The sequence below is a fragment of the Python bivittatus genome, unplaced genomic scaffold, assembly GCF_059951505.1.
Source record: "Python bivittatus isolate LINGU-HERP-01145 unplaced genomic scaffold, Pbiv_v1 ctg000580_np1212, whole genome shotgun sequence".
Classification (NCBI taxonomy): domain Eukaryota; kingdom Metazoa; phylum Chordata; class Lepidosauria; order Squamata; family Pythonidae; genus Python; species Python bivittatus.
Window position 1 is genome coordinate 26349727 of NW_028277087.1, and position 24852 is coordinate 26374578.

The 24852-nt window shown below is 36.1% G+C and overlaps 1 protein-coding gene across 4 annotated transcripts in view; it reads left to right on the forward strand.

Annotated features, from left to right (window-relative positions):
- Positions 1-24852, forward strand: part of CDC42BPB (CDC42 binding protein kinase beta) — a 120118-nt gene that overhangs the window by 75450 nt on the left and 19816 nt on the right. For 2 of the 4 annotated variants that reach the window (XM_088149796.1, XM_015889125.3), the window contains exons 18-27: positions 125-230; positions 2186-2334; positions 2660-2754; positions 2841-2920; positions 11083-11175; positions 11583-11672; positions 13229-13334; positions 15109-15245; positions 22922-23061; positions 23455-23536. In XM_088149796.1, coding sequence (XP_088005922.1) covers positions 125-230; positions 2186-2334; positions 2660-2754; positions 2841-2920; positions 11083-11175; positions 11583-11672; positions 13229-13334; positions 15109-15245; positions 22922-23061; positions 23455-23536 — 1078 coding nt within the window. The remainder of the gene's footprint in view (positions 1-124; positions 231-2185; positions 2335-2659; positions 2755-2840; positions 2921-11082; positions 11176-11582; positions 11673-13228; positions 13335-15108; positions 15246-22921; positions 23062-23454; positions 23537-24852) is intronic. The other 2 variants (XM_007434411.4, XM_025170649.2) reach the window with 2 other exon arrangements.

Below are 24852 nucleotides of genomic sequence, written 5' to 3' on the forward strand. Positions count from 1 at the left end.
TTTGTTAAACATTTTGATAGTTTGAACACTTTGTTTTATTAGTAGCATGTGATTGAATGTGTATGAAACATTTGCAAGTATCTACCTATGTAAAATTATGTTTCTGATATGCTTTATACCCTAGGGTGAGTGATGAAAAAGATGCACGTGGCTATCTTCAGGCACTAGCTTCTAAAATGACAGAAGAACTTGAATCCTTGAAAAGCTCTAGTCTGGGATCAAGAACACTGGTGAGCAAGGAAATGTACATGGTTAATTAATGGGAAAGCTTTATAATGTGTGGGGCCTCTGATGTTTTAGTTGCAATTCAGTCACTACCAGCTGTGTCTGCTGGTGTCCTACTTAGATGCCATGGGAGAGTGGAGAGTTCAGCACTAAACATGGTGCTAATGTCTTCATAGTCTTTAATCAACAACAGAGTCATTGGTTGTCCGTCGTCCATTGCATCATCTTCTGAGATGAGCTATTCCATGGCACCAGATACAGTACTTGTAGCTGTGAAAAGTCCTCCCACACTTTTTTCCTGGCCTCTGTAACTGAGATTCTGCTGCTCTAAAAGAACAGGACAAAGTTGTTTATTATTCAGTAGGTGAGTTTTTAAAACTCGCTAATACACTGGAAATGAGACCATCCTAAAGGAATCCTCTCCATCTGAACACCATGATGGATCAGATCATCAGTCTGTTTAATTCAGTAATCTGGGCAAATAGCTTAAGAAGTCCACAAGTAGGACATGAATTAAATTGTTCTCTACTCTTGTTCCTCTCCAGTCTATCCTTTTTCAGTTATATGCTGCCTCTGTATGTAGAGCTATCTTATATAGTCACTGAGTGACAATTCCATGATCTGTGTGTTCACATCTTCAGCCTATGATTTCCAGGAATGAATTATGCATTGAATGAAGATTTGTGCTCTATCTATTCAAAATTATCTGCTAGTAAGTTCTCATTGGATGGAACCTGAGTTTTGCTATTATGAGAGATGAAGAAAAAAGAATCCCCATCTGCTTTCTCAGTATTGTGTATACTTTCTAAATTTTCATTATACCTCCTTTTACATACCCTGTTTTCTAGATTGGAAATACTTTCCTGACTATTTTGGGTTTTTATGCCTTTTTGATTTTTACAACATCATTTTTTGAGACAGGGTTACTCCCTCAATATGACTCCTTTTATATTTTCCTTCATCCTAATTCATAGTATAAATTAAGACTGAAACTAATCACATTTGATTTAATCCTTTAATTCTTAAGAATTAAATAGCTGTTTGTAGACTGTTGTAGTACTTTTATGGGCAGCTTTTATTTCATTTTGTTTTGTTTTTGTTTTGAACACTTAGCTATTTTGGAATTCATTTTGCAAGAATAACTAGATTACAACATTTGAATAATGAAATAATGATAGCAAATTATCAGATACTAGAAGAAAAGCAGGAATTGGAGTTGATATCCATCATGGCATCCTTACTGAACACTGCTTTAAAAAAAAGCGCCAAAGAAACAGAATACAGGTAGTCCCCAGTTTAAGAATGAGTTCCATTCCCAAGATCTATCTTTAAGTCAAATTTGTATGTAAGCCAGAACAGTATTATTATATAATACTGTATAAGTAGTATTGTGTAATTTACTTTGAACCATTGTGTATTTAACTTGAATCATTGTGTATTTATCTCAGATTTTGCTTCAATAGGCTCCCTCTTAACTATGGGTCGTCCATAAACCAGGTGTTCTTAACCGGGGACTGCCTGTATACACTTGGCAATCTTTCAAGGACATGAAGTGGCTTAGTTTGATGTTCCCTTTGCTCTTTTCCACCTCCTTTCAACATATTGGCAAAGGAAATGCTTCACCTTTACAAGCCAATGAAAGAGTGATACTCCTAAGGCCTGCTTGTTTATAGGGGTCCATAAGACAACATCCTGGTGAAGTGTTGCTAACGTTGCTCTCTCTATCTTTTTCGATTGCATTTATATGCATCTGATAAGAGTATAACTTTATCTGAAGTCAGTAGGGATATAAAGAGTTGTGCTGACAATTTTTTAATTATGTAAGATTTTTTAAATTAAACACTCATTAAAGGTCATAAGTTCAAGTGAAATTTTTGAATAGTGTTAATATTTTAAATGTTATTAATATTCAAAATGTTTTTAACAATGTAGAGAAAATAACAATTGCTTGATGTAACAGGATCCACTCTGGAAAGTAAGACGTAGTCAGAAGCTGGATATGTCAGCAAGGCTGGAATTGCAGTCTGCTCTCGATGCTGAAATACGTGCCAAGCAGCTAGTCCAAGAAGAATTAAGGAAAGTTAAAGATGCCAACCTGTCCTTTGAAAGGTAATATTTAAGGGGTTTTTTTCCTATGTAATGTGTTTTAATATGTATTGAAGTTTTTAAAAATACTGATATGTTCTAGGCAGTGGTACCTTTCTGACGGTGCCCTCAGCAACTGGTACTTTACATACAATCTTTATTACTGGAGGTAGTACATCACCATCATGAATTATAACCATGAATAACTCTTTTCTCTATTATGGTAATGAAGAACAACTAAAGTTGAAAGGGGTTGGGAAGAACCACTCAACAAAGAACAGAGGCAGTAAAATATGTGGCATTTACTTATGTTTCATATGTCCCTTTTTTTCCCCATTTTATCATTTAGCAAACTAAAGGAATCTGAAGCAAGAAATCAGGAACTCTTGGAAGAAGTTGAAGGTTTAAAGAAGAAACTGGAGGAAAAATACCGGTCTGATGCAGGTGACAATTTAGCCAACACATAACTTAAAATAGCAGAATGATTACTGTTGTTTGTTTATGTATTTATTTATGTATTTATTTTTTAGGTCTTAAACTTACAGATTTCCAAGATTCCATTTTTGAGTACTTCAATACCTCTCCTCTTGCACATGATCTGACTTTCAGAGTAAGTATTAAAATGTGATTACAAACATTTGCCAAAGGTTACATGGGAAGTGCATGTTGAATTGGGAAGCAGAGCCTGTACAGAAAAAACATTGCTCTTGTACAATCTTACTAAACACATTTCAGAACTTATTTTCCTATTCCTACCAATGTACCTTCCTTAACAGTGGTAGGTGGGGTGGTATTAATCCTAGGGACGTTAGGTTATTATTATGTATATTTTTATGTTATGCTATAGTTTGCTGCATTATTTTTATATTATTTATTTTTATATAAGTTGAATGACAAGAAACAAATGTATAAAAGCTGAAGACAGGATTTAAACTTCTGCATTAGGCTGATGCTGAGGCTATTCTATCATTTCTACTTTGTTTCTTCTTTTACTAATAAATCAATACTTAACCTCTCTTCAGTATCTTTTCTTCAGTTGTCAGCTTAATTCCTCCATATCCTTTACCAAACCACATCCCCCACTTGTATCTTCTGGCATTCTTTACCCTACATTCTCTCACACACATGCACATGCAGACTTCTTTCTATATTACGTCCCATTATTTGTTTTTCCTTTGAGAAAAAGAAACAAAGTATTGTTAAAATAGTAAAGAGGAAGAGATTTAGAGAAATGAGACCTACAATCATACTTTAGAAGCTCTGCTAGTCCACTATATTAACTAAGATGGGCATCATAACTTGACAGTTTGTTTTGCCTAAGAGGAAGAAAAATCTCCTTATATCATTTATATCGAAAAATAGTGTAATCCATTCTTGATTGATATAGCCACTTGAACTAATGAATTCCGCTTTGCTATCTCACATTTAAGGACGCTAAATCCAAAATGTGTTCATCAGTGTCATTTTTAACATTATTTTAAATGTGAAACTAAACTTGGAATGGATCTGTTGGTTAGAAATGAGACGGGGAAGGCCATTTCACACAAAACAAGGAAAAATGAAGAACTGCCATTTTGAGGATCATCTTATCCATCTTTTGCCAGCCAAATGCCCAGGAAAGGTCATAGGCTGGATGAGAGTAGCCATGCCCTACTGTTTGTATCATAACAGTAGTGGCTATTTGTAAAATTGTGGCCCACAACTTAAGCCTTTGACAGAATTGTTGATTTGAACTTCAGGTGCACATGACTGGGGCCTTTACAAATAAACCACATTTCCCCTGAGATCAATATAGAAAAGTATCAAATGGATTTATTAATGTTTAGTTCAACACTCTTGATCTCACTGAATTTTGGGGCTCATTCTGTAAAACATGCAAAGTTGATAATGTAAATGAGCTCATATGTGAGAATAATATACAAGAAGATTAATTTTTCGTATTGATTACATCTCAACATTTGTACATATCATTGATTTATAATTTCTGGCTTCCCTTATTTCCTTTCCAGATTGTATGCTAGCTGCCAAGAAAAAGTTAAATAGGTTTTATGACTTTGAATAAATAAAGGAGGAACTTATACTGCTTGCTTCTCACAGAATGTGGGTGTTGGTTTCTAGCTGCAGTAAAACAGATGCTACTCTGCATGCATTTGCACCCTTTGAAAACAAACTAGGTACAAGCAAGGTCAAGTTATCTACAATTAGAAATAAAATATCTTTTCTACATAGTTAAAAGCCTTAAATGACAGAGTCTGCATTTTTAATAAAAATCAAGCATTATTCTTCATCAGGTATTTCTTTAGGACATGTTTATCTATATACAGTATATGTACATTTTCTTTTAAAGGTGTATTCAGATTAGCTTCCAAGTCTGATAGTACAAACCAAAAAAATAAATATGAGGCTGGCAACAACTTTTGAAGTATATTCAGTGGATTAGACTTGCTTTCTTCACTTAAATCTGTACAGTATTTCATTTGCTATATTTAATATGATTGGCATATTCATAGCATCTCCAGTTCAAGTTTATTGAAATCTAGAGTTCCAAACTGCAAAACCTCTTCCACTAAGATCACTGTTTTCTCTGTCAGCAAAGCCAGTGTTTTCAGAGATCCCTTGCCGAGAAATTCTTACTACTGGCATTGTTCCAGAGAAATGGCATAATTTTCCACCTGGTCTGATCTTTGTAAAGCAGATGATTATGTTTCAAATACATCCTTGCTTTACTCACCACCTTCTTCTACGTTGTTGCATTATGGTGAGGCTGGGAACCAAGAATTCAGCTCTTCTTCTGAAAGTCTCTGTTTCAGTAGCAAACAGATTGGTATGATGGTATAGTCTTTTAGCTTTGAAGTTCAAAATCCTTTCAGGTAGAAGAACCAGTCTACCAGGTACAAGATGCTAATAATTCACCAGTTCTCATCTTCAGGCTTTCACTATTGCTGAAGATAACAGGAGACTCCTGGGTCAAGGTGGCTATTATATCATTAATCTCTCACCATGTTCAGAATCTTCATATAATGGAAGAAGAGGGAAGCCAATTCCTATTCTAACATTCATTTCCTAATTCTATTATAGTCAAGATAGTCAGGTTCCTACTGTCAAAAATATTCAATAGCAGACAGACAATCTCAGCAGCAGGTAGTTGGACAATCTCAGCAGCTCAGCAGTTAAGTACCCACCTCAAAAGCATTTTTCCTCTCTGTACACTATCAGATATGAATGGGGAAATACCATCATTTTTTATGGAAGAAGGTTTGCCCATTCTCATTCCACTTGCCAAAGGACAAAGCAGGATTTTGAGGCAGAAGCAGTGTGATTTGCTAAGAATTAAATACACATTACACAGCTGTCTTAGCAATGAAGCTTATGGTATCCTCCATTCTCTTATTTGTCATGGTTAGTTCTGCTCACGAAACTGAAGTCTAGCCTTTGGTCAGGATGGTTTATTTATTACCAATATTGACAATACACAGGGTTTAGTAATAATGGAAGATGGCTTGCAAATACTGACTAAAGTAATTTTTTTTTAACCCTCTCACAATGTTCATGAGTCTACTTCCATTTCAGCAGAGTCTGCCAGCCTTTCAAGTGAAGCATATATACTGCTCTACACTCAGAGACTATTGCTAGTTATTGATACTGCTTCCTGGCTCTGCACAGCAGAGCCATAGGTAAAAGGCTCGAGGCTGTTGATGGCACCTTCAACCATAACATTCAACTATATCTGTCATTTGAGGACCATGTGGCTCCATTGCAAGATAACATGGGCCTAACTAATGAGTATGTGTTTTATTGATTATTTCCCAGGTTTATCATAGTGAAGTCTGGCCTAGTCCACACCTTCTGGTTTTTGGGCATTACAGGAAGTCTGCCAGTCTGACTCCCTTTCCTATGAAGAGATTGAGAGTATCTCTCTGGGGGATTGCATTCCTACTTTCTTTTTGAGGTTTTTCACCTTTCCCAGAAAGCATGGCAGGCTCAGGCCTGTTTTGAATCTTCTCCATCTCAACTTTTATTTGAACTGTTCTGCTTCTGGATTATCTTGATTGCTATTGTTCTTCCCCTTCTGCAAGAAGATGCATATATTGATTTGAAGAATGCCTATTTTCATATATCCATTACACTATACTATTGCATCTTCCTTTATTTTATAGTACAGGGACCATTATACCAACTCTAGTTTTATCATTTGGTCTCTCCACAACTTTGAGATTTTTTTTCAATGGATGGCACCTGGCACATTCTCAGTGTCTGAGGTAGCATTTTTCTATCAATTGAATATCTCCTTGCTGGTTATTCCTGTTGTTATCTTTCTAAGCATATAGCCCAGGTTATTCTACTCTTACATATCCTGGATCTTTCCTTATTACAACATAGGATGTGGTAATATCCTATGTGGGAATAAGGGTAATAGAGGGGCAGCAGTCAATACCACTTTCCTTCCATTGGTGCATCTCATATGCAAGATCTCATCAAGAAGAAAATTGAAGATCATTCTTCACCTATTGAGCCAGTTGCAGATTTAGTAATTGGTTTCACCCATCTTCACCTGCACCTCTTAACAAGTGGTATGTTCATTCCACTCCTCTGGATTCAGATATCCCTGGTTCCAGTTCTTCATTCCTGATTTCAAGGAATCTCTCACCAAAGAGTACCCATTGTGCCTCCCACTACAGTGCTAGTCCTCACCATGGAAGCATTCAGAATTGGATGAAGGTGGATGGGAATCATCTATGATTTCTTCACATTCAAGACACTGTAGTAGAGACATGATGGGATATCAATAAGATGGAGCTTCTTCAAAAGTTGTCTTTGAGGCCAAATGGTCCAACCCTGTACTATGGTACAAGATCCAACCCATTCTTACATCTCTTGTTACAGATATGGCAATGGTGCATTTGGCAATCCACGTTCTTCCTGGAAATTTCTCATGCCTTAAAGTGACAATGTCCTCACTGACAACCTCAGCTGTACTTGGCTGTGTGCCTGTGAATCTTGCATCCTTTGACTCTGCTTATCAACTCTTAATGAGGCTTCTCCAAGATCAATATTTTTGAATTGCAGGAAAACTGTCCATAACTAATCTGCGGCATGGGTAACACAGATATCCAGTAGTTTTGTGTTGCCTTTCTTTTCTCATGAAATGGGGTCTCTTTTGTACCTCTTCCTATCAGTTCCCTCTTCAGCTGCATCCTGTTCCCACCATGGTGTTCTTGACCACCATAATGCACTCTTGTATTACATCTTGTCTGATGAGAATACCTCCGCTTCCTCAACTTTCCCAATTTACTATCAGATACAGCGGTCCAACCCAAAGCTCAGTTCCCTCAACCATAAAGCTTGATGAATTTAGTTCTAGCCAAGCAGAAGAAGTTCTGTTGGCTTCTTAAACACCATCCTGAAGGGCTTCCTATGCAACCAAATAGAAATCCTTTGAAGATTCCCTAGAACAATTAAATTCCTCATAACAACAAATTTGTCATGTCTTGGCACTTTCTCCTATATATACACCATGCAGTTATCTCCTCCTTCCCCTCACTAGGGGGTAGCTCTTTTTTTTTTAACCTGATAAAATATTTCATGAAAATCCTGGTTTTCCTGTATCTGCTGGTATCTTTGCCCATTCTGGCTTGGAGTTTTTCCCTTGTTCTCTTCATATTAATGCCAAATCACACGAGTCCATGGAACCACTTCTATTCAGTTTTCATTCATGCCATAAAAATGGCATATTTGAAGCTAAGCCAGTGGATTTGTAGCTGTGCCAGTCTCCAATTTTCATTTGAATCATGATGTTTTATTATCTACACTTTCTCCCGATCCCTCAATATCAGTGGAAACATCAAGCAGCAATATCTCTTTGGGATCCATGCCATTCATTAAGGGTGACAGGATTATTTGCAGTTTTTCTTTCAGGAGTCCCCTTACTGGAACTGGGCAACTTCCTGGGCTCAGCTCTCCACCTTTATCCAACATTATGGAAGGGACATCTGCTCTCAGGTTGCTGTAACTTTGAAAAAACAGTCTTTGATCACGTTATGATGATTAAACCCTCCATTGTGGAGACCATAATGAAGAAGAACCTGTAACTGGACTTCTTCAAGTGGTAATCTTTGAATTCACATATCCTTCCTTATTGCTGCTAAAAGGAACTATTCTTCCACTCCCCTCTCTCCTATTGAAAAACCCCCAGTGATAATTTTTTTGTCTATAATTTTTATTAAAACTCTAAACAAGAAGATAAAAACTAATACAAACTAATATAAAGTAAGGAAGAAAAAAGAAAAAGGAAGAAATCAAAGAAAAAGCAAAAAGTGCAAGAAAAGAAAAAAAGTTGAAGAAAAATAGAAAAGAAAGGAAAAAGATATAAAGAAGTAACTTCCGATATTCTTCACAGCAATTATGAATACAAATATATTTTACCCTCTCTCTCTAAAGTTACATCATATTACTCTTCTTTCTATAATGTGTCCTATCTAATCATCAAAACCATAAATCACAAGTTCATTTTTTTCATTTTTACACAAAAAGTCCATAAGGGGCTTCCAGTCACCAATAAATGTAGATAATGTTTTCTCTCTAATCAAAAATCAATTTATCCATTTCAGCAAAATCTGTCAACTTCACCAACCATTTCTCCAATAGTGGGTAGTGTCGAATCCTTCCATTTCTGTGCATATAGTAATCTCCCTGCAGTAATCATGTATTAAAATAATCTTCCATGGCTTTTTTCTGTTTATCTATTAATCCTAAAAGGAAAAATTCTGCCTTCAATTGAATATTGATCTTTAAAATCCTCTGTATCAAAGTATGTATTTGCATCCAAATTTTTTAAGCTTTTTTACATGTACACCAAGCATAATAAAATGTCCCTTCGTGTTGTTCACATTTCCAACATACATTTGAAACACCTTTATACATTCTAGATAATTTCTCTGGCATCCTGTACCAACGATACATCATTTTATAAAAATACTCTTTGAGATCATAACAAAATGTAAATTTTAACTCTTTTAACCAAATATTTTCCCATTGATCCATCTGTATATTATAAACAAAATTCTTAGCCCACTTTATCATACATTCTTTAACCTGTTCTTCCTCTGTTTCAAATTTCAAAAAAAGTTTGTACATTTTAGCAATTACATGTTCATCATCAGTACACAGTTGTATTTCAAATTCTATCTTACTTTGCTCCATACCATAATTCTTTTTATCCATTTTAAATCTTTCAGATAACTGTAAATGGGGAAACCATTAACAACTATATCCTTCTGCTATAAATTGCTCTCTTGATTTGATTTGATTTGATTTTTCCCTTGATAGTTTTCCAATAAGTCCCAGTAAAAACCTCCTGTGATAGTTTTGACAAAAAACAAACATGCAAACAAAGACCTCATTTGCAGAGCAAACTCTAGGAAATATAAAGCAACATATTTATTGTTTTGCATGTAAATTATATTAAAGATACTATATACTTTTGGAGAGCAGTTAACATCATTGATAGCCACTTGATTTAGGTAGATAGTATCTATGGTCAAGCATTTTGTTTACATTGAACTTTGTATAAAATAAAGAGTATAAAGGAACTATAGTGTATATTACATCTATTTTCTTTACCTTTTTTCTGTAATAGCATTTTTTTCTCTAATAGCCCCTACATATTTTAGACTTTCAAAGTAATTTTATTTTGTTAGCAATAATCATATTCTAAATATTTTCCCCCAAAATGCCAAAAATACATACGTAAAATTTTAAGTTTTATGTGTATTAATGTCCATATATATTCATGTACAATCTGAAAATTCAGATATGCATTTTGTTTTTCATTGTCTATGTGTCAGGTGAATTGATTAACAGAAATCATAGTTCTATTGCTTAAACTACTAAGATAATTTTATTCTTTTTTTTTTAACACATTCTGGCTTTGTGACAGCCAATGTGATGTAATGGTTAAAGTGTTGGATTGGTACTGGGGAGACCCAGATTCAAGCTCACCGTCATCCATTACTGGATGACTTGGGCCAGTCATTCTCTTTTAGACCAACATACTTCACAGGGTAGTTGTTTGAAGAAAAATGGGAGGAAAGAGTGCTATGTGTGCCTTGCAAACAAGGCAGGATATTAATCTTAAAATAAAATGGATTTCTTCTCCCCATCCCCAAGTCTTCATTTTTTTAGGAATGTCTTTTATAAACATCCTCCTTTTCTTATTCCTCTTCCACTACCTTTGCACCTGCAATTTGATTTGTGGATTCCATGCCATGCAGACTGTACAGCTTTCAGATACTTTTTAATAATGAAAAACATAATCCTAATGCTTTTATGTAGATCTTGGCATTTGCTTGGACTTTGCAATCAAATGAAATACTATGTCTGTAATCAGTTCAAAATAACTTCAGATGGTTTGGGGAGGTTAACCAATGAAAACTTTAACTTTGTTTTAGAATGAAATGTCAGTTCATTATCTGGAGTCTTTCTATCACAATAATTTCCATTTATCTGTGTTCTGGAGGCTTGTTTTTAGTGGGTGCAGAAGAACTCTGTTCATCTTTTTTTTTTTTAAGCAGACAGATCCTTTGACCTGTTTGTTTTTACTTCATATTATACAATATGTAAAGATAAATGTTTAAACATCTAGATGTCTTAATATATAAAAATGTCTACATGCCCCAACCTTCTAACAGACCTCAGATGACCTTGATCTTTCTATACTGTGTGAGTATTGATGCTGGAAGCTAATTTGCTTCATTGTGTTTCCCCATTCTGCAGACAAATTCTGTTAGTGAGCAGGAAGCCCAAGGTACAAAGACAGAGGTCTCACCATCAACTTCTCTTGCAAGTGCAGAACAGCAGCAGCAAGAAGTAAGCACCCATATCCAAATAAACAATTTGGGGCATCCTGATCAATGCGTGTCCCAGTTAGAGATCCATGAGAAAAGATTTTCTCTCTTCACAGCATGTTTCTTTGTAGATTCGTGTCATGTTTAAATGTACAAACTTGGTGAACTCCATTTGTTTTGCTGCTGTTTCCCTGGCTCTCATTGTCTCATTAAGCTATACATTTCTTGCTTTTTTACTTGCTTACCTTCTGTTAAGTGCAGGTTTTCCTGTGAGTCTGTCTTGATCTGCAAACTTGCTTCTAATAAGTTAGGGGTAAACCAGCATTTTTCAATAAAGTCTTTTACTAAAATTTAGAAGTAGATTTGACAAATGTTGTAAGACCAAATGTATATGGGATCCTGGAAGTCTTAAATTTTATTCAGCTATAGTTTTTTGCAATTCAGGAACCAATTCGGCTTCAGAGGATGCCTGCTGCTCCCTCCCCCACCATTCAGTCCATTTCTCTAGCTGTACCAAAGGTAGGGGGATTTAATGATTTGTTTTAATAAAAAATGTGGGCAGAGATTAGCATAAAAGGTATTATGCCTCATGCACAATCCATTTGTCAGTTTGTTCATGTCTATATGTTAGTCATGTCTAAGTATGTTATTTTTTAGGATTATTTTAACCAGGACTAAGAATTAAAATGAATTCCGTGTAGAATCTTAGTGGGAGGGAATCTGGGTGTTTTGCTTCCAGCCAATTCATAGTGGGACAGATGCTAGCTAGAACAAATTCTGGGTAGCATTCTATCCTTCCCCAGAAAATATCTGCTGTACAGGTGGATGACAAATGCATTTTCTGTCTAAATCTTACAAAGTGCCTGAGAGGATGTTTTCAGTCTTTCTTTTAATCAGTAAAAGGTCCAGCCAGTTTTTTTTAAGCATAGAAGTTTCTAATCTGGCTGTGAGTATGTAGCCATGCAACAATTTGTGAAGGCATTGCAGTTCCAGGAAATGTCAGAAAAGAACCCTCTATTTTCCATGAAACTTGGAACTGCTGAACCTGTTAAAGAAGAGGACAGTTCCCTAAGTGCAAACATTGCCCATCCCACAAGTCTGATCTGGCAAATTCATGGATTTTTCTTCTTCTTTTTTTCAAGCAGGAAAAAAAAAAATCAGACTGGAAATTTGCTAGATTGGAGTTTTTTTCTCTTAAAGCAGCCTGTAAAACAAAGGGACTTACCTAGTCTACCAGCTTCAAATTAGAACTTCATATTTTTTATTCTGCAGGCCAAGTGCAGTTGGTATTCAATTGTGGCAGCCAATAAACTCAGTAAACAACTAGTTTTGCTATATAGTTTTGAGTATGCCTGTAAAAAGATGTTGAGCATCTGCAAGGGCTAATATAATAAAGGTGGGTTAAACAAGCCTACATATTATTTCAGTTTATTGGTGTATCAGTGGATTTGATTGTAGGTTATAATTCTAAACTGATTGTTGGATCTAATTCTAGGCTGTTGCACAGTGCACCTATTTTTTTTAAGTATATGTTGTCCAAAATATCCTATACTGGACATGTATTTATTTTAAGTGAATGAGTATGTTGCTTTTGACATTACAAGGCAAATATAAATTAACCAATTTCAACCTAATACAAAAACAATTTCAGCACAGTACAAAAGCCATCATAAAATAACCAAAGCATAATCAATAAAGAAGCACATTTATCTGTCATAAAAGCAAAACAAAAAACAGTACCTATCTGAAATAAATACATTCTTAACAGTTCATCAAAAACTGAGTGACATGAATCTCATTAACTGCTGAAAATAATTGCAATGAACAACCTAAAGCATCATTCTGTTCAAGATAAGTTTTAAATGGAGATGGAGGATTTAATAATACCGTGTCAACAGCATAGTAGAAATGGCTGCTATCTAAGATCCATTCCAAATAAGGGTTTGCAGTTGAATTAATCCCAGCCATCCACCAAATTGATACGGGAGCTGATATACTGCCTCATTAATAGTTTATTAGAGGTGTCAGTTTTTCAGTGAATTTTTATCTTGCTTTATTGTGAATTTATTTTTCAGCCTAAAGCTCATCAACTAAGTATCAAATCCTTTTCAAGCCCAACTCAGTGCAGCCACTGTACGTCTCTCATGGTGGGATTGATTAGACAGGGTTATGCTTGTGATGGTAAGTTGGTTAAATCTCTTAAACATTTAGCAATTTAATAGCGTAATTCTTTATTATTTGGAAAGAGAATCAATCTGTTAACATTTTCTTTTAGCAAACAGAAATTTATAACAGTAATATTGAGTGAGTATATCTATTTATAACAGTAGTATTGAGTAAAGGCAGAAATTTAGTTCCCAAATGCATTAGTTTAGGCTTAGATTTAAATCTGTTCTTTTTGTAGTGTGGATAATCAGTGAGAGAAAGTGTCAAGGCACCAGTTACACCATACAATTCAGGGAATAGAACAGTTCCCTGAACAGTTTCAGTGATTCCTTCTTAATTATTAAGAGTGTTCACTGAACAATAAAAGATGCTGTAAAATATTTTTAGTAAACAAATATATAATGGGATTGTTTCTACTTGGATTATAATGTAGAATATTATAGAACGCTTTCATAGAATTTAGATGTTGATGGGAATTTCTTTTGAGTAATGTTACTAAATTTTGGGGGACGTTAGGCAGTAATTCTCAGAATGTGTACTATAAAATGCTGAAGTATATCATGAAAAATTAAACTACCACCTTAGGAATATCTACAACCTTCTATCTAGGAGTTCTTAAACTGTGGGTCAGTACTACCCAAATGGTTACAAGCCATATTTTGGGGAGGGAAGGGGAGGGGAGATCATGTCATTTAAAAAAAAAAAAAAAACTTGGTCAAACTTGCACAGATAAAGACCACTATTCAAACTCACACTGAGCTTCGCTCCCTGCTCTGCATGTGCAGGCTAATTTTGTTTCATGCTGAAACATTCCATGTTGGATGAATGAAGAAAACACCAATTATATAGAAGTAGAAATTAAATGGAGCTCTGATAACATTCTGTTGGAAAGATATGCCTAAATTCAGGAAATCCAAAAGAGGGATGAATACTTTTTTTTTATAGAACATGAGTTTTATTTGGCTTGACAGACCTTGAATATCTTCAAACCTAAGCACAGTAGGGTAAGTGATCTATGCAATTGTATCGGGTTCCAAAGCTACCTGAGTATCTCTGGAGTTAAATGTGGTGTTAAAGAAATTATTCAATCTCTCTCTTGCTTGCAGAATGACATGGATCACAGCAAGTTACAAATGCCAGCCAAAATTTATGGATTAGGGATGTGCAAAACCTACAGTTCTTCCTTCAGACCATCTCAATTTGACTATTCTGGTAGTGGCTTGATAGCTTTTGATTTGGAGGAATAGCTTCTAGAAAACTATTCAACCATTCCCAGAACTGAAAATATTGATGTACATTTTATTCCTTTAACTGTAGGTTTTACACTCATTAAAAAAAAAAAAAATGGGGGGGTAGCAAAACTAAGTTCAATTTTTTTGTTTAAAAACAGACCTCTAATGGCTCTTTTAAAGAATTAGTTGCTTAAATAATTGACCAGAATGAAACACAGCCATTCAAAATAATTAAATATTTCTAAATTCAGGAAGAAAGAAAATGCCATAATTTTAAAACCAGGAGAATCTTTTACATTTTAAAACACAACATTATTGAGGGATGTTCTTTTAAAATGAAGCTCCTGCTATGATATATTTGTTACTTTTTAAGATGTAATAAATGAATGCCATGTTTACCATTTTAAGCTGGTGATTCCTGGAGGCTAATTGCTGACTGACTATGATTTGATGTTCTTTTCTTGCTCATTCCCAGTTCTGTCAGCCAATTCTCAATTATTTATAGGATTTATTGTGTAACAACACAAAGCTTAACAAGTTCACTTTTTCATCCTTAGTGTGTTCATTTGCATGCCACGTTTCCTGCAAGGACAGTGCACCGCAAGTTTGTCCTATACCTCCAGAGCAAGCCAAGAGACCCCTTGGAGTAGATGTTCAAAGAGGCATAGGAACAGCCTACAAAGGCTATGTTAAGGTAAGAATCTGATGTCTCTGGCAGGAAAAGAGGATTGTCCTTTGCACATTTTGCAGATAGTAATCAGAGTTATTGTGCATAGTCAAATACCAGTTGAAGTTTATATACAGACAGTCAAGCAAATGCTAAATCTGGCTGTAAAACATTCCAGATTCAGTTGAAAAGTCCAAGCTGGTTACATCGTGAGGAGTTCAAAAGTAATACAATTTCAGGTAAAAGAAAAGAGTAGAAACGTTAGAAATCAAGCATGGCAAGATTAAGTATGAACCATTGCTTCCAACAGTGAGAGGCTAATTTCAGCGATGATGTGCTGATAATCATTCCCAAGCAGACTCTACTTTAAGAGAGTCTTGTTTCTTAAACATGTGCTATACCTTTCAGCTTGCAGGCACAGAATCCTTGATGGAGCTATATTAAACATCATCATCAACATCCAACCTGCTGTAGAGTCCTAAGCTGTACCAGGAACTGTCTCAGGGCATCTGAAGCTTTCCAATTTAGTATCTTCCCCAGCATTTCCTTCTCTTCTAAAGAGAACATTCCCATTATAGCTTATTGATTGTACCTTCAAGATTATGCAGGATTTAATTATTATCAAATGGTTATTTCTGCCGACCTCCAAAATCATGATTAAAAAGGATATGTAGATGGAAACAATTATCAAATTCAGTGGAGTGTCTGTGACATTTGAAAAAGTAATTATACAGTATAAAATAATCACAACGATCAGCAGCACTTAGCTAAACTTGGCTGATCTTGAAAAAGTTAAACAGAGTTGAACCTAATTAGTAATTGAATCATCAAGATCATTAAGAGTTGTAAACTTAAACTGGGGTTTGGAAAAAAATCTCCAGAGAAAGCAAAGGCAGAGAGATTTCATTCTGATATCTAGAACATATGTTTATGTAATCACCAAGAATTGAGCTCAACTATAGGAAGAGTTTATCTTTTTTTTAATTTTTATATATATATATATATATATATATATATATATATATATGTATATGTATATGTATATGTATATGTATATATAAATCAAGTACAAGTATATATCAAGTACAAAGGTTTCTTCACTGTGTTACTTTATATTTACACAGAGTAACTTTCATAATTGCTTTTTAAAATGTATGTCCTTTTTAAAGATCCTGTCCTAATCAGCCGGATGAAGTGATTAGAAAAACTATTCATCTATCCATCCATCTGTCCATCCATTAATTTATTATTTAGATTTGTTTATTTATTTATTTATTTATTTAATCAATTTATATAGCTGCCCATCTCACTACAGGCGACTCTGGGCAGCGTACAACAAAGCTAAAAACAGTAAAATACATGAAAAATATATAAAACAAAGTAAAACAGAGAATAAAAGAAAGTTAAAAATAAGGGAGCCACCTCACTAATTGCCCTGTCCCCTGGAGTCCCTAGGCCTGCTGGCATAACCAAGTCTTAAGAGACCTCCGGAAGCCAACAATGATGAGGCCAGTCTCACTTCAGGGGGGAGAAGATGCCACAGCGCAGGCGCCACAGCAGAAAAGGCCTGCAGCCTGGGGCCTGCCAAATGTATTTCCCTAGGCGATGGAACCCATAACATGTCTTCCCTGCTGGATCTGGTAGGATGGGCAGATGAAATCGGGGAGAGGCAGTCCCTCAGATAGCCCAGCCCCATGCCATGAAGGGCTTTAAAGGTCAACACCAGCACCTTGAATTGGACCCAGAAACAAACTGGTAACCAATGCAGCTCTTGAAGCAGAGGTGTAATATGTGTTCTACTAGAAATACACATAACTGCTCGCGCCACTGCATTTTGCACCAGTTGAAGTTTCCAGATACTCTTCAAGGGCAGCCCCATGTAGAGTGCATTGTAGTAATCTAACTGAGAGGTGACCAGGGCATGAGTGACCATGAGTAGGCACCTCTGATCTATGAATGGGCTCAACTGGTGCACAATATGAAGTTGTGTGAAGGCCCTCCTAGCCATGACTGCCACCTGCTCTTTGAGCAGGAGTCGTGAGTCCAGGAGGACTGCACAGGAGGGTCTGTTTGGGGCTGTGCGACCCCATCTAGTACCAAAGGTGGTAAAATCCTAGAACCAGAGGGGCTCAAAACCCAAAGCCACTCAGTCTTGCCAGAGTTCAGTTGAAGCCTGTTCTTCCCCATCCAGATCCTCACAGCCTCCAGACACCGAGATAGGATGCCCACAGCATCACTTAAGTTGCCAGGGATGGAGATGTACAGTTGAGTATCATCAGCATGCTGATGATACCTCACCCCATGGTGACGGATGAGCTCACCCAGTGGTTTCATGTAGATGTTAAATAGAAATGGTGAGACCACTGACCCCTGTGGCATACCACATAGTAATCACCACTGACTGGAACCGACCCTGGAGAAAGGAGGCAAACAGCAGAATACCGTGCCGCCCACCCCCAATTTTCTGAGTTGGTCCAGAAGGATACCATGGTCGATGGTATCAAAAGCCACCAAGAGATTAAGTAAGGCAAGGATAGATGCACAACCACCATCCTGCCCATGCCAGAGATTGTCCAAAAGCGCAACCAATGCTGATTACCAACAACTCTGGTGGCTTACAATTAAAAAATAAGGTAAATACAAAAAAGAAATAGAAATCATAAGTAGCCTGAAGACAAATATAAACAAAGTGAAGTTACCCAACAAGGGCTCAGCCATCACCCTTCCCCCAAAGCCTGGGAGAATAGCCAGATCTTCAATAGCTTCCTAAATAACATCAGTGTTGGATCCATCTGGATCTCAAGGGGAGGGGGATATCATTCCAGAGGGCAGCTGCAGTGACAGAGAAGGCATGCCTCTTGGATCCTGCTGAATGACACTGCTTAATCAATGAGATCCCAAGTGTGCCTACTCTGTGTGATCTCACCAGATGGACAGAAACAACTGGAGACAAACAGTCCTTCAAATAACCAGGCCTTATGCCATGAAGGGCTTTATAGATGATAACCAACACCTTGAATTGCACCTGAAAGCCAACTGAATAACCAGTGCAGCTTGAGGAGCAGTAGGGTCATACAAGCATAACGAGGCATGCCTATTACTGCCTCCGTCATTGCATTCTGGACCCGCTCTAGCATCAAAGTGGTTTTCAAGAGTAATCCCATGTAGAACACATTACAGCAATCTATTCATACTGCTAAAACTCTCATTGTGTTTATCTGTTTGTCTGTTTATATCCACAAGTTAGCCCAAATGGTGCATTATACCACAACAATTTTTGAATCAAGGTACCTAAAATCCAGTAACTTAATGGATAAAAAATCTGGGACCCATTACTCCTGTGGAATTGAAATTTCCAGGATATTCAGACCAGTTTTATTCACAAAGTTGTAGCCATTGCAGCATCCCCATGTTCATGCAGTCATGATTTCTAATGCTCCCTGCCAGTGTCAGGTTCAGCCCAAGAACAACAGCAAGACAGTCCAGAACAGTTTAGCTCCTTTATTAGCTTACACCTAATAGACAGAATCTCGCCAGACTAAATCTATACCACCACAACAGTAACTATAACCCGAGGCCCCTGGGGAGGGGCCAGTCTCACTCTCTTGGCTTTCCCACACTCCAGCTGGAGACTGAGGAGGTGCTTCCCCTGGAATGTCTCTCCCCACTCCTGGCAACCTTAAAGCTCCATTTCAGAACCTTCCCCACTCACAGCCAGCTTCCCACAAGCAAAGTCTGTGGGAAAACCGTCAGGAAGTCGCTCCTGCTCCCACCACTTTTTTGCCTACCCGTGGTCATTCTGTTTATCTATTTAGTAAGTAAATATTGACTTATTATTGAAGTTTGTTTTCCACTACATGATTTTTCTATTTATGATATATACCCTTCTTAGATGATCACGGGACTATCTAGCACTGGGGTAAAAAAAATACGGTCAGCCTAAAATTTAATGTTCATTTTGGTCACATCAGACTGCACTCCATTTCTCTCAAAGGATGATCCGATGGGTCACAAGGTTGTCTTCTATCTATTATAAACTTGTTCTAATAAACTCGCTTGAATTCCTTCCTTTTACATTTATGTCTCATTTTCTATCTTCAAGCAAATCTCTCAAACCTCATCATTCAAATCTATTCAGTAAAAATCCAGTAAAAGTTACCAGAGATAACAACATAACTGATTTAACCTTAACCAAATAAACTTAAAATGCAACAAATGAACTCTTTCCCATATAACTCTTAACTATAAGCAAAGCCTTAAAACATCATCATCCAGTCCTGGTCAGAAAAAAATCCATTAAAGATTGCCAGAGATAGCAACCTATCTATTTTAACCTTAGTCAAACCAACTTTGTATTCCTTCCCCTTGCTCCCAACAATCTTGGTCTTTAGTCCTTTCAAATAATGTCCTTACATTTGGCTTCTTTTCATTTTCTCTTTGTCTCTTCTCATAAAATCGCTGACAAGATTAACAAGTCCCTTCTGTAAGTCCAATATAGAAAGGTTATCCAAGTCACTCTTCTGGTCTAGTATTTATATATCCTTTTTAATTTTAAACATCGCCCGGTTTCGTCTGTATATTCAGTATTTCATCTTTTTCCATATCCTTCTGTAGCCTGCCATTTTTAAATCCACATTTGAATCAATTTCAGTCTTACCCAGTAAAACTTATTCCTCTTTCATAATATCATTTAGTCTATCAATAATGACAGAGATTCTTAAAATTAACTTCTGAGTGCATTGTTTACAAATATCTGTCAATACATCCATGTTCAAATATTCTTTAATTGTAGTAATTTACTTTTTCTTCTGGTGCCCTATAGTGTCCAGTCTTCAAAGTTCCACCTTATCATGTTTTTCTTCCAAATGCAAAAACATGAATAGTTTCCCATGGGAAAGTTTCTTATATTTAATTTCAGAATTTTATTAAATCCATCTGGACCCTTAGTCTGTTTATAACTTTCTAAAATCAACACTCTAATCACCCTTTTGCTGTTAATTCTTAAAAAAAAAACCATGATAAATCCTTAAACTCATACTTAAAACTTCTTTTATAAAGGATTTAAGGAAACTCACCCAGTGAATACCATAAAACTTGCCATTCCGGAAGTTTTCAATATTTAAAAAGCAATAAAAAATTAATTCTAAAATGATTAAGAAATGAGGATCGGCTGAACCTTATGTCCATAGAGGCGACATTATGACTGTGATCTTAGATGGAATCCCTCGATTCCCAGCCGCTCAATTCACAAGCAGATCGCAAAAACATCAGTTCCTGCTGTCTACTCACAAGGAGCAGCTGTCTGGCATGCATGTGGGCAATTTCATGATCTCTCCTTGCTCCAGAGAGATTTTGCTGGCTTGGATCCTGCATCCAGCCACTGATTTCAACTGTAATGTCATCCCCGCTTCTTCAGAGACATCTTCAGTTCACCATGTCCTCACTGGAAGTCTGCATTTGCTCCTTCTCATATTCACACACACTCATCCACACTTACCCACATCCTTCTCAACTAGGCTGCCAGGCACTAGCTAGAGGGATGGAAGCTGCCACATCTGGATCCAAAGATGACTCAAGAAGAGGGCGGGCTTCAGGACCCCTTTTTATCTCCAAAAGTTCTTGCTTTGTTGATTAGCTGGGATTGGGTTTTTTTCTACATGCTCAGGCTGAACTTCCTTTGTCTGGTTCAGGTGACATTTTTTCCTTTGTTTCCTTAACAAGTTGTTTCCTTCTTATCTACCTTCCTGAAGGGATCTTTTAGACAAGATTTCTGGCTTTTTGTCCTCTCTGCTTATGTCCCTGCTTCATCTTTAGTTATGGCAGCTTCAGCTTAGTCTCACAGTAGGCTGGAACAAGTAAAACTTTAGGTAAATGAACTCTCAGTTTCCTCTTCCTCACATGACTGGAATAAGAATTTTATCATTGTTTTCATTTGTAATAAATTTTGGTTTGTCATCCCAAATAAACAAGAAATCATGAAAAATAGAACAAGAGTTATCTTAGTATTTTAGGCCATATAGGAGCAATTAAGATGATGGTACTCCCAAAACAGATGCATATATTTCAAATGCTTCCAACAGATATTCCTGATAAAATTGTTACCTACTGGTGAAAATAAATGTTATTATTTTGCTTTAAATCAATGAATAATAGAATAAAAAGGGATAGTTTATAAGCACAAAATAAGGAAGAATGAGGCATACCTTGTTTAAACATTTACTACCAAGCAGCTCAGGTAGCACATATTGTTCCTTTTACAATGGAAGATCCAAAAAATGATTGAGATGGATATCCTTTTTCTCTGAAGGAGACCTTCAAAATGAATGAACCCAGTAACATTTTTATAGAAATAATGTGCTGAATGTAGAGAAAGAGATTTTCAGGACTTATTCCAGGCATCTCTCCCTCAATTCCATTGATAGTTTACCAAAGAGTCAATTAAGAAAGAGCTTCACAATTTAAATTATGGGGAAAAAACTTTATAGAATATAAAGATTTTTATAAAAACTCAATACATTATAGTCTACAGCAAGTTGAACAATGTAATGTAAAGTACCACGGCTTTTGTGACATCAGATCAATGTGATGAAATAAAAATGATGGAGATTGGGAATTTACATCTATTTAATTTACAAAATTAATGTTACATTTCTTCTAAAGGTATAATTTCAAAAGTATATCAAAGCTTATTTGAAATAGATTTCATTAAAACTGCTATTAGGTCAAAAAAACCTTGGGATCTAGATTTGAGAAAACAATAATACTGTATGGTAATACCTGGCAGTCTGCATATAGGATTCTTGCCAGCATCTGAATAGGAATTATATCTTAAACTGCATCAGTGCCATCAAACTCCAATAAGAATTTGTGTGTATGTGTGTGTGTACGTACATAGTGAATATTTGGTGAATTGTTGATGTTGCCGTAACCTGAAGGGAGCATTCTTTTATCTTTGATGGGAATGTGATGAAACTTCAAATTCTTAGAAGAAAATTTTGATGATATGTCACATATTGCTAATCAGAAGATTGAATTTTATCTGAAGTGAGATTTACTACATATATTTGACAATCACAACAAAAAATTGCAAAGTATTTTTTAATTCAGATTTCTACTTTTATGAACAAAATTAATCATAGCTAAATAATGGGAATATCTAGATAATATAATGGATTGCTTGAGAAAGTGTCTGAGAAAATCCATTGTTTGACAGTACAAAGTTGCAAATCGTTTTATAAAGAATGGTGGGATTTTATTGTTTATACAAGAGTTAAGTATCCTTGTAACAGTCTATATCAGAAATTATGGGAAAGTTAAAATCTACCAGCATCATTAACTTTAAATTAATATTAAAAAAAAGATTTCTCATAAATTGAACAGTTACACAAGCCATCATCCATGGCTTGGAAGAGTTTTGTTTATTTCATTAAGTTGTGGCTTAACATTATTTGCAAATTCGGTTATGCAGTTTATTTTCCTGTGAAGACTTGACCCATAACATTCCAGAGATCACTTCAGGTTGCTTAGGGAAACAAATCATATTTATTGATCAATTGGTTGATTGATGTGTTTGCAGCTACTGTATATCTAAAATGAATAAGTTATAATATTTGAGAAATGTATATATATTATTGAAAATCCCTTGAAGTATTTTTATGAGTATTTTCCCCCTTGGTATGAATAATGCACGTCTATATTTACAGGTTCCAAAGCCAACAGGAGTTAAGAAAGGATGGCAGCGAGTTTATGCAGTTGTCTGTGACTGTAAACTCTTCCTCTATGATGTGCCTGAAGGAAAATCCACTCAGCCAGGAGTTGTTGCAAGTCAAGTTCTGGATCTCAGGTTTGCATCCTTAAACCACATCTTTCCATAAGCTTGATTGCATCAGTGAAAAATTAGCCTAGCAAATAGAGGATGCTGCAGACACTGAATTTTATTTGATATTATATAGCATCCTTTGTTACGTTGTATGCTTTTTGACAAAAGTGTAGGCCATGTTTGTACAAGGTATGAGAGAAGAATAAGTTTGTGTTCTCACATGCTCTTAATTTTTTTCTGATAGAAAGTAATATCATAAACCTGCACCCAAGATCTTTCTAACTTAGTGCTCCAGAATTTCACCAATTAATTTGTTATTTTTTTTCCCCTGGGAAAGGAGGTTGATAACCTTTGCTTTGGCTATTTTTTAAATGGGTAGTTCAAATTCAATGACATGTATTATTGTTTTCTTCCCAGAGATGAAGAGTTTTGTGTGAGTTCTGTCTTAGCATCGGATGTTATACACGCAACCCGCAAAGATATTCCTTGTATATTCAGGGTATGATTATTTGACTAATTTGCACAAATACAATTCATGTTTTACTTAGCTGTGATTTTCAGTACATGATTGATGAATATTTGTGTTGCCTAGTCTTGCAGAATTGTCCAGTCTAGATATAAGGAAACTTTTATTTAACTGACGAGTTTCCACAGCTATTCTGTGGAAGGTTGATTGTGGGTTTACAATCTTTTTATAATAATTTCATATAGTCATAGAAATAGATTGTATTCTAATTTTCTTTTAGAATCTGTCAAAAAGTTAGGGTGATAGGGCAGTAGTGAAATGTATTCAGTTACTTTGCACAATTATATGATACACATGTGTATTGAAAGGAGGTTGTTTTGTCTGATGAATCAGCAAGGTGTAATGTTTATTAGCAGGTAGCCTATATGATAGTTATAAAGTTTTGGTTCTGTTACCGGTTTGTAGGCCATATTTTATTTTTTAAAAATTTAAATAAGTTTCAGATTACCGAAGTGTCTCACAATGTCAATCTCATTCCCAGATTACCTTAAGCAGCCATGATGCCAAGTGATAACGAAGGCTTTATTGCACATAATACAGGTGAAACTCGAAAAATTAGAATATCGTGCAAATGTTCATTTATGTCAGTACGGCAACTCAAAAGGTGAAACCAAGATATGAGATAGACACATTACATGCAAAGCGAGATATGTCAAGCCTTACTTTGGTATAATTGTGATGATTATGGCGTACAGCTTATGAAAACCCCAAATTCACAATCTCAGAAAATTAGAATATTACATGACATCAATAACCCAAGGATTGGGAATAGAACAATATCGGACCTCTGCAAAGTATAAGCATGCATATGTACTCAGTACTTGGTTTGGGCCCCTTTTGCAGCAATGACTGCCGCAATGCGGCGTGGCATGGATGCTATCAGCCTGTGGCACTGCTGAGGTGTTATGGAAGACCAGGATGCTTCAATAGCGGCCTTCAGCTCCGCTGCATTGTTCGGTCTCATGTCCCTCATCTTTCTCTTGGCAATGGTCAGGCGAGTTTGCTGGCCAATCAAGCACAGTAATCCCATTGAACCAGGTTTTGGTACTTTTGGCAATGTGGGCAGGTGCCAAGTCCTGCTGGAAAATGAAGGCAGCATCCCCATAAAGCTCGTCTGTGGAAGGAAGTATGAAGTACTCCAAAATCTCCTGGTAGATGGCTGTGTTGACCCTGGACTTAATGAAGCACAGTGGACCAACACCAGCTGATGACATCGCTCCCCAGTTCAACACAGACTGTGGAAACTTCACACTGGACTTCAAGCATCGTGCATTGTGTGCCTCTCCATT